This window comes from Agelaius tricolor, unplaced genomic scaffold (genome assembly GCF_023055355.1).
Source record: "Agelaius tricolor isolate 1412-34295 unplaced genomic scaffold, bAgeTri1.0.p SCAF_35, whole genome shotgun sequence".
Classification (NCBI taxonomy): domain Eukaryota; kingdom Metazoa; phylum Chordata; class Aves; order Passeriformes; family Icteridae; genus Agelaius; species Agelaius tricolor.
The window spans coordinates 5,713,917-5,724,226 of record NW_027269295.1 but is presented as its reverse complement, the minus strand read 5'-3'; the positions used below and the strand labels follow the sequence as shown (position 1 = coordinate 5,724,226).

The 10,310-nt window shown below is 58.4% G+C and overlaps 1 protein-coding gene across 1 annotated transcript; it reads left to right on the top strand.

The window, feature by feature from the left end:
• The first annotated feature begins 190 nt into the window (after nucleotides 1-190).
• Nucleotides 191-10,062, top strand: NHERF1 (NHERF family PDZ scaffold protein 1). The gene is made up of 6 exons (XM_071452689.1): nucleotides 191-656; nucleotides 6,610-6,771; nucleotides 7,524-7,677; nucleotides 8,218-8,258; nucleotides 8,776-8,874; nucleotides 9,004-10,062. Exons 1-6 carry the CDS (start codon nucleotides 264-266, stop codon nucleotides 9,154-9,156), a joined length of 1,002 nt encoding a protein of 333 aa, XP_071308790.1. The 5' UTR covers nucleotides 191-263; the 3' UTR covers nucleotides 9,157-10,062.
• Nucleotides 10,063-10,310: the final 248 nt, after the last annotated feature.

The following is a 10,310-nucleotide window of genomic DNA, read 5'->3' as shown; positions in this document are numbered from 1 at the left end:
CGCCCAGAGCGCCCCACCGGGGCGAGAGCACATTTGCATACTCGGCCTGCTATATTTGCATAACCGCACCTCTAAATTTTGCATAACCACGCCCCGTTACTGCCCTTATTTGGCGGGCATCATCTCATCCCAGGCTCCGATTGGCGGCCGCCGGCCCCGCGCCCCGCCCCCCTATATAATCTGTACCGCAGGCCCGTTGCCGCGCAGTGCGCTGAGTGCGGGTGGCGGGACCGGCCCGCTGCTGCTCCGCCGCTTCCCTCGCCATGAGCAGCGGCGCGGGCCCCGCCGCCCGGCTGTGCCGCCTGGAGCGCGGCCCGGATGGGTACGGCTTCCACCTGCACGGCGAGAAGGGCAAGCCGGGCCAGTTCATCCGTCTGGTGGAGGCGGGCTCGCCGGCCGAGCGGTCCGGGCTGCGCGCTGGGGACCGGCTGCTGGAGGTGGACGGCGAGAACGTGGAGCGGGAGAGCCATCAGCAGGTGGTGGAGCGGATCCGCGCCGCCGCCGGCACCGTCAGCCTCCTCGTCGTAGACTCGACGGCCGAGGATCAGCTGCCGAAGCAGGGCGGGGCGGGTGCCGAGCCGCCGGTGGTCGGCGGGCAGGCGGCTCCGGCGCCGGCGGAGCCCGCGGCGCGGGAGCCCGGTGGTGGCGACCAGCGGGTAAATGAGCGGCCGGGAGACTGGGGCTCGGAAGTTTTCGGGGCAGAGGGTGTTGTCCGAGGAGGAGGGGTTGCGACCGGCCGCGGTCGCCTTCCAAACGAGCGAGCGGGAGCCGCGGCTGCCCTGGGCGGTTTGTGTGGTTTCGGTCTCGATTCTTTTTTTTTTTCACTTTGCTTTAAACGCGGCTCCCCAGAAGCCCCGGGTCCTGCCGCGCCCGGCTGCTTTGCCTTTTTTATTTTAAATGTTTTTTTTTTTTTTCTCTAAATGGTCCTGTCTCCCAGCCGTGTCAGTGACGGGCGGGGGTAGGCGGGCGCACCGGGCTGGTTGGACCCACCACTGAACCCGTTGTCCTGTGCTGCGGGGCCGGTAAAACGGGGTGAGAAAAGCAACAGGGGGAGCTTTGACGTGCAGCTGAGCCCAGAACTGGGCTGAAGGGGGCCGTTAATAACCCCCCCCCCCCCCCCCCCCCGCCAAATACAACAAAAAACCCGTGGCAGAGGTTTTTCGGGGCTGAGGCTGCTGGTGTTGGTAGTAGTCACTCCTGCTTTGAGTGTGTTCAGTCTCTGCTGTGGAGTGGAGATAGCAGAGCTCTTCCCGGGCTGGGGGCTTGATGCTGGCAGTCCCCACAGACGCTTCCTAACTCAGGAATGTTGGCCTTAAGCACGCGTGGGAGTGAGCAGTTGCACAAACAAAGTGATGTAGAAAGGTGAGGAATTGAGAAACAGCTGACCTTTCATGCCCCAAGCGGTTCCTAAGAAACGCTCGGGGCTCCGGGAGAGAATACTGCTTTTTATTTACCCAGCAAAGACGTGTTTGTTGTTACAACAGACATGTGGATGGCTCCCTGGGCAGCAGCCTCTTGAGCTCCCACTGTGAGGAACCTTCTGGGGAAATCTTATGACCTGTTCCCAGAGAGGTTGGTGTAGTGGAGCCCTCCCAGTGTTGATGCTGAGCCCCAGGAAGACCTTGGTGCCTCGCTGAGCTGCTATCAACATAGGGTTTTGCTGAGGATTAGGTGGTTTTGAGCTGTATCTCCTGTTGGACTTTAGCCTGTGCTTGTTCCCCTGGTTGGGCTGATCCACTGCAGGCACAGCTCTCATCACTGCCTGGCTAAAACATCACTCCAGCACCTCCTTGATGGGCTTATTTGGGTGGGAACAGCAATGTTCTATCCCCGTGCTGTCTTGCTCGCTGTCCCCTGTATGATCCCAGGTCCCTCACGTGTGGCCCCGTGCTGGGCCCTGGAGCTGCCCCATGCAGAGAGAACGTGCCTGCTCTCCCGTATGTCACAGTGCCAGCACTCCCTCGGGGCTAGCCAGACTCTGCTCTGCTTTCTGCTCCCAGACCTCTCCATGGGCTGGGAAAAATAAAAGGGATGTTCTTAATGCAGCTCAGGTGAGTCCCCTGCCCAGCTTGGGGACTAAGGAGGTGCAGTCCCCAAAGAGGATGGAGCCCTCTCATGCTGTGGGACTGCTGCCTGCTCTCTGTGTTGGTTGGAGTGATGGAAAGAGCTTAGGAAGCTGCAGAGGCCCACAGGATTTTGGGAGACAGCCCCAGCTGGAGATACCTCATGGGCTTTGGGGGACAGTCTTGGCTGAAGGTTCCCCACAGTTTTGGGGAGCAGGCTCAGGGCACAGCCAATGCACGGTTACTACTGACGGTTTCTCTGGTAGCGGTTTCTCTCCTCACTAGATCAGGAAGCAGGTGACGTGGGGTGACATTGCCACAAGGCCCCAGACGGTTTCTCAACAGGTAGCAGCAGGAAATCTTGCGGCTGGGGGCAGGGCCCAGTGGAAAAGTGGGTTTGGAGACATCGCCCAGGCCAGGCACCCACCAAGCAGGGTGGGATGCTGAGCCAAGCCGGAGCAGGCAAAAAGGGATTTCTCTCCAGTGAGGCAGGAACACACTGGTGGCCTGTTTCTGGCCACTGGCAGGCAACCAGTGCTGGCTGCTCCATCCCCCTGCAGCCCCATCCCATCACTGTGGGTTGGTAGGATTTCCTGGGATCACAGAGGAAGCAGGAGATTTGCACGTGTCAGAGTTCTGTTTGCTTTATTGGGCTGGACTTGCCTTTATTTGTTTAACAAGCCTGGAGACGCTCAGGAGCTGGGAGAGCTGCTTGTGGTGAGCAATGTTTAATGTCTCCCACCTTCCAGCAGAATCCATTCTCTCCCCAAACTGTACTGGGTTCTGCATGATTGGTACTGCCAGGGATCTCAGATACCCCCACGGATCCCTCAGGCAGATGTAGGAGACTCGTCATGGGCTCCTTTTTCATTCCTATCAAACCTTGAGTGTGCAAATCCCCCTGATGCTGTGGTGGAGGTTCTGAGCCTCCCTGGGAAGCTGGTCCATGCATTCCTGTCTGCGGTGCTGAGCCAGTGTGGTGACAATTTCACACCCCTCAGGTCAGCCCCATTTCCTGGGGCCCTGTGCTGTGGGGGTGTCCCCCACCAAGAGCTGTGACAGTTTGCCTGCCTCCGTCTTTATTTCCGGAGGCTTCAGCTGCTCGAGAGTGTCTTGAGAAAGTTTCATACAAGCTGCACAGTGTTCCCAGGGCAGCACCAGGTGCTGCCAGCACAGTGCTCTGGTACCAGGGCAAGGCATTTGCTACCAGCCTCAGGCTTCCCTCTTGCAAATTTAGTGTTAAATTAGAGCCCTTCCTGCCAGCAAAGCTCATCCCTCCTTGTAAAACCTGGGAGAGCCTCCCAGGGCTGGGTTTCAGGGTGTAACAGGGAGCAGATCCCCCAGCATTGTGAGCGTTGCACTGGGGTAGCTGGAGTTTAATTAGGAAATGAATTAAATTTCCTCTCAAGGCAGCTGCATGAAAAGCAGCTCCAGTCAAACAGGACGTGACAGGGATGCTGCAAAGGAGGCTGCTTTGCATCCCCTTTGTATGAAGCTCGAATGTGTGAGCCAGATTTTGGGACCCGTGTGAATTTGCTGGCTCAGGCATCCTCAGAGCTCTTGTGTTTCTCTTTGAGTAACTGGGAAGGTTGCTGCCGCCAGCAGGCTTGATGCTGCTTGTAGGGCTGCAGGGAATTTCCTGGGACTTGAGGCTTCAAAAGCTGTCCTGAAATTGCTATTGAGTGCCTGGGAAATGGGGTGTGAGTCCTGACATGCTGTGCAGCTGAGGTCCCCACAATCCTGGGATTGCTGGTCCTGCCAGGTGGCTGAAGGTGCTGCGGGAGGAGAAGCATCTGGGTGTGCCCCAAATCCTGTTTCAGGGTAGGAGCAGCAGTGCAGTGCTCCTGAAGTGCTCATCCCAAGCGGGCATCTCTACAGACAGAGACCTCTCTGCCTTCCCTGGGTGTAGAGGAGAGGGGTGGCATGGGGATGCCTCTGCAGGGGCTGATTCCAGCTCCCCCCACTGCCCTCCCTGACTGAGGTTGTAATTGCTTGTAACAAGGCTCTGCCAGCTAATCCCAGCACGGCAGGAGAGCTGCTGGCCTTGCAGGACAGGATGCAGCAGCTTAGAGAAATTAGGGGCATTTCCACTGCCCAGCTCCCAGCTCCATAGCCACGGGTATTCTTGGGTTGTTGGCCCCAAACCCTCTTGCCTCATGTTGTTCAGCCTAAAGGGGACTTTGGGGCTGAAAGGATGCACTGCCATGGGGTGCTCACCCCATAGATGGGCAGGATACAGCTGCCGGACGATCAGATGCATTTGTTTTCCTCTCTGGATGGCAGAATGGTGGCTGCCTGCAGGGTTTTTGTGACTTGGGGAGGGTCAGGCAGCCTGGCATGCTGGGCTGGAGGAGCTGCCAGCTGCTGGTGGAAGGCTGCTGGGGGGCCGGGTCATGGCTTGGCCAGGCTGCCCTTGCAGCCAGTGCTGCTGCCCTGGCCAGCTGCCTTTGCAGGATCAGTGCCTCCCTCACTGCCATGACCTGTCCCTGTGTCCTGAGACATCTGTGCACCCTGCAGGACTTCCCATCCCCCCAAAAAATCATGGCACCAGCATCTCAGGGAGCCCAGGCTGCCAGGGCTTTGTTGGTATGGGTGGGAGCAGAGCCCTCCCTCCTCCTCCTCCTCACCCGGGAGTGCTGCCAGCCCCGCTTGCTGGGTGCTCCCTCTGGCTTTGTCCTGAGCTATCGGTGTGGAGCAGCCCCACAGTGCTGCCAAGGGCACCAGCAGCATGGGTGCTCCAGAGCCTGAACCCTTGCTCAGGGTTGAGCCAGGGCAGGGATCTGGGGAGGTGCTACCTTCATCCAGCAGCTCCTGCCTTTTGTCGTTATTTTGGGTATTGTCTGTTCCCAGCATTGCTTGGGATTTCTGCTGTCACACCCCGTGAACCTGCTGCCACCTGGACACGGTGTGGGGACGGGAGGGCAGAAGGGGCGAAGTCGAGGGGCTCACAATGCTCCACCCAGCCAGGGAATCCACAGCTGGGCTGTTGCATGGGGCATGTGCAGCTGACACACGTGGAGGCCAAGTCCTGCATGCCAGGGCTGAGGCATCTCGGGATCACCTTCACTCCTGGCAGATGTGCTGGGTGCTGCCTGCACCTCCCTTCCCAGGGCGTTGTCAGGTGGTGCTGGGGTGGTGGCCGGCCTTGACCATGAAGGAAGGTGTTGCGCAAGAGGATGGGGCTTTATCAGGGCTTTATTGCAGCACTGGGCTTAGCAATTGTAAATGTGTCATCCCAGCCCGTGGGGGACCTTGTGCCACACCAGTGTGTCAGCACCCCAGGACGCAGGTTTTCCCTGCTGTGGGCAAAGGTGATCTCATGGCAAGATGCAAGAGTGTTGTACAGGGGGTAAAGAGCACCCTGGTGCAGGTGTGGGAGGGCAAATTCCTGTAGTGCCTGTCCTCAGTGATGCTATGGGTACCCACAGAGAAAAAATTATCTCAGATGAAAGATTAAATACACCCCCTTGGTGAGGAATATTCCAGCAGTTTGAGTGAGCCTTGGCTGCTGGGAGAGCCCAACCAAAGCCCAGGTTCTGGTGGTCAAGGTGGGATCAAACCATTTTATATATAAATTGTAAAAGTGGTATTGGGTGCTAGGGTCAGAGCAGTTCTGACAGTGTGACCTGCAGGTGTCTGGTTTATGTCACCTGGTTCCTCTGATGCTTCCTGGACATCCCACTCCCTGCTGGGTGAGTAAAGGCAGTTCCTGTGTGCCAGGCTCCTGGGGAAGCTCCTGCTTCTTCCTGCTGCTTACCATGTGGGGAGCTTAGAGGGCACCTAGGGGGCCAAGTCAGTGGCTGTGGCTGCCCCAGCGGGGTTGCTTGGCTCCAGGTACTGGTGGATCCACAGGTCAAGGTGAAATCAGGTGCAGATGAGCTGGGTGTTGCCTTCTGGAGAGGTGAACGTCCCAGTCACACTGCCCCAGTGGAGCTGGTTTCTGTTTTGCAATTCTGGAAGGTCATGCTGGGGCATGGAGGTGCCTCAGCATTACAGCTGCTCCATCTGGGTTCCAGCTGCCTGCCCAAGCCCTGTGTGCCCTTTCCCTGCTGACAATGGCTGTGGGGTGCTCTGGGGTGGGGCATCTCCCTGAGCCCATGGCTGGTTTGCCATGGGGAGGGGCAGTTGGCAGGGGGGTGATGCAGGGGACCTGTGCCAGCACCTCTCCAGTAGCCAAAGCTTCCTGAGTGGGATGGGGTGGAGTGGGGGTGCTTCCCAGCCACCTGGGCTGTGTTTCCTCCTCCACCTTCATGGCAATTGCAGTCCTGATCCCAAAAGGAAGAGCGTGGTCTGGGAATACACACATAATAACAAGTTTCTTCAATGTTTCACTGCAATTAGTGTGCCCTGAACCTAATTAATTAATTAGAGCCCAGGACCATAGGGTGTTTGGCACCCTGCATCCTGTCTTGAGGTGTCAGTGCCCACAGGTGGCCACCTGAGGATGGTGTCTCTGGTGCTCCAGCAGCTCTCTGGGGTTCCTGGTGCTGTCCTTGGTTGTTGGGGGGTCCAGTAGCAGTTCACCCAGAGATTGTTCCCATTGCAGGAGGAGCTAAGACCTCGGCTGTGCCACATGAAGAAGGGCCCTGATGGCTACGGCTTCAACCTGCACAGTGACAAGAGTCGCCCAGGGCAGTACGTGCGCGCCGTCGACCCCGGCTCGCCGGCTGAGGCAGCAGGGCTGGCCCCCCAGGACCGCATCATCGAGGTGTGCTGGGCTCAGGGGAGGTCAGAGGGGGCTCTCTGAAAGGCTTGGCACTCCCTCACATCCTGGTGCCTGGGACACAGCTGCCCTTGGCCAGGAAGGCACACAGTGTGCTTGGTGCTGCTGGTGACTCACGGCACAGCCGCCCAACCTGCACCAGCCTGCCGGTCCCCACCCACGGGTGCAGCACTGTGGAGGGCTGGGACTGAGCATTAATTAGCTGTCTGGGGGTTAATTAGCAGTAGCACTGTCCCTGCGGATCCCCTGGGGTAGCACAGGCTGGGACGAGGTGCATGATGGTTGCAAGTCCTGCTGTCAGGTGTGACCGGGGTGGAGATGAGCTCAGGTTTGTGCCACGTGGGATGATGATCCATGAGAGCAAGGACCAGCTGAGCCCCAGCCCTGCTGCTCACCAGGGTGTTGGGACTGCTGCCTCTTCTGAGGTGAAGCTTGTGGGTTTCTGGAGACCATCACTTGACACAAAGGTTTTGAGCCAGCCCCGGCTCCATGTGCTGCTGGGAGTTCCCTGCCAGCTTTGCCCATTCAACCCCATGCCAATTACTCAGAGGAAAATCTGCTTTTAATGAGGTTTTTCTGGCTTCACTGCTAATCTCTGCGAGGCCATGAATGCCTGTGGGGGCTATGGGGTGGCTGTGCTGGGATTATGACTGGTACCAAGGCTGGTACCTGACCCCTGCCTGGTGCCTCTGCGGGATGGATGTGCCCCAGCTCCAATGGTGATGTGGTACCTGCAGGTGAATGGTGTGTGCATGGAGGGCAAGCAGCACAGTGACGTGGTGGCAGCCATCAAGGCGAGTGGTGACGAGACCAGGCTGCTGGTGGTGGACGTCCTTACAGATGAGTTCTTCAAGAAGTGCAAGGTGGTGCCCTCAGAGCAGCACCTGACAGGTGGGCTGGGGACTGTGCTGCTGGGAGGGGTTTGTGCCACCTCTGGTGGCTCTGTGTCACCTTCTCACCAAACCTAAGGGTGCTGAGCCCTGGGAGGTGGCCTTATCACCTTGGGACCAAGCAGAATCACCTGGCTTTGGCATCTCCCTGCTTAGCCAGGGGCCCCATGCAGGGCTGGTGGGGCTGACGTGGGCAGGTTTATGGCCCTGGGTTGCACTTTGGCAGGGTTTATGGCTTGGGGAGCAAACAGGCATCAGCTGCCCTTTGCTCTCCTCTGCTGTCACAGTGGTCCCCAGGAGGATGGGGAAGGGGTCTCACTGGGCTCCACATCATGGCTGCCATCATGGGGATGTGTCTGGCAGCATGGCACCATTCCCCTGTGCCACGGGGCTGGCTGCAGTGGGTGGTTAAAAAACTCATGACCTGGCCAGACCCTGGGCAGTGTTGTGTGAGCATTGGCCATGTACAGCCTTGGCTTGCCCTCCACTGGCAAGGGGACAGAGCAAACACATCTTCACTGCCTGTGTCCTTATCCCACAGGTCCCTTGCCAGAACCAGTAGCCAATGGTGATATAGGGAAGGTAAGAGCCTTGTCCTGATTTTAATTCCATGTGTGCCCATGTCCAGTCAGAGACCCTCCTGTTCATGTTCCCTCTGCCCATGGGTGGGGGTTGCCACCAGATACCGCAGTGGCCTCAGCCTGCCACACAAGAGCTGGTGCCACTGGGAAGGGAACTGGCGTCCTCCAGGAAGGGGGATGCTTGTGGTGCTGAGTTTCATGGAGGTGGCTGTTTTCCTGCTCTCTTTTGCCTTCTGATACTCCAGGGCTGGGAGCCCTTGTGCTGCAGTAGGGAAGTAGCACCCAGCCCTGCAGCCACCCTCCTCCTCCTCCTCCTGCTAAAGCCAGGGCAGTCAGGCCGGGGTTTAATCCTTCCCCGCCCTGATGGGCAGCGCTAGAGGTATTTATGTGCTTGGGGCTTGCAGGGGATTACGTGCAGGAAGGACGGATTTCATGGCCCCCTGGGTGGGACTTGCAGCTCTGGAGGCTGTTGTCAAGCCCCAGGGCTGGAGCTCACACTGCCTCCCTGCTCCCCTCAGGAAAACGGGGCAGAGCCGCGGTCGCAGTCGGTGTCCGAGAGCCCACCCAGCCCCGCGACGCCGGCCGTGTCCCCCTGCTCCAGCGAGAGCCGCAGCCAGGTAGGGCTGGGAGTGCTGGGGGGAGGCGGTGCCTGGGAAGCAGGAACTGGGCTGAGCCCCCACCATGGGGCTGCCCAGGGGACACACAGTGGGGCTGACACCCCCTCTCAGCCCCAACCTCTCACACAGGAGGGTGACAAACGCCATTCCGCATCTGGCTCCCTCCTGGACCTTGACATCCCGCTGGCTGTGGCCAAGGAGCGGGCGCACCAGAAGCGCACCAGCAAGAGGGCACCCCAGATGGACTGGAGCAAGAAAAATGAACTATTCAGCAACCTGTGAAGGCCCTGAGGCAGGGTGGGTGTCTTCTAGCCCCCCCAGCCCCTTACCCACCTCTCCTGCACTCCTCTCCTCCCTGCCATGAGCTCATGGTAGAAATGTGGGGCTGCTCCCTACCACCCTTACCGAAGTGCTGGGCTTTGGTGGCCAGTGAGCATCCCTGCAGAGGGGTTCTGGCCCGGGGGTGCTGGGGGTCCCCCCTCCCGAAAGCTCATCCCCAGGGTGCTCCTCCAGCCCTGCCTTGAAGCCCTGCACACCCTGGTAAGCACAAGCAGGGGTTTGGGAGGGATCAAGGGTTTGGGGTGGCCTGATGCCCAACACTCCTGGTCCCCACTGTTCCCTGTTTCTTCCCCCACCCCAAACCTCATCTCCATTTGAGATTTCCCACCCAAAATTACCCTTTAGCTGTAAAACCTGAGGCTTTTAGTGTCTTCTCCCAAACCCCACCTGCCCAGCCACTGACCACAGCCAGGGTATTTGACCCTGGCCTGGCAAGCTCCGTCCACAATGACCCTGTCCCTTTGCCTCTTCAGCTGCAAGGAGGGGTATGGGTGCCCAGCACTGCGGAGTGCCCAGCACCCTGCCCTGGGGCAAATTTTGGGAGAGGAGAGGGTGTCTGGAGCCAGCACAGCAAGCAATAATAGTCTCCTTTGCTCCTGCACACTGCTGGAGACAGAGCCAATCAGGGTTTGAATCCAACACTGTTTAATTTAAAAGCTTCTCACAGACTTTTTGGTTTTTTTTCTTCTGAAATGAGTGTTTTTCCAATCACATCTATTTTTTTTACCTGTATTTTGTGGAAATTCTTCCTGTGGATGTTTTGTTTTCATGTGCTGCAATCAGGTGTTGTTGTACTGTTGAGCTCAAGAGAAATTCTGTTTACTGGAATAAACCTTTCTGACTTCACAAGTCTGGTTTAAGGCTAAATCCTTCCAGAGCCTGGGGGGCGCAGGGGGTGCAGAGGGCTTGCTGTGGCCCTCTGGGGCTTGGGGGAAAAATGGGTAACTGGTGGACACTGAGCCTGGTTTGGTACCCCTCAGCACGTGATGGGGACAGGTTGAGGGGGTTGAGGAGGCACCGGCTGGTCCCAGTGGGGGTTAATGCCTCGGGGTGATTAATGAGCTTTAATCCCCTGGGGAGTGAGGGGGGCAGGGTGG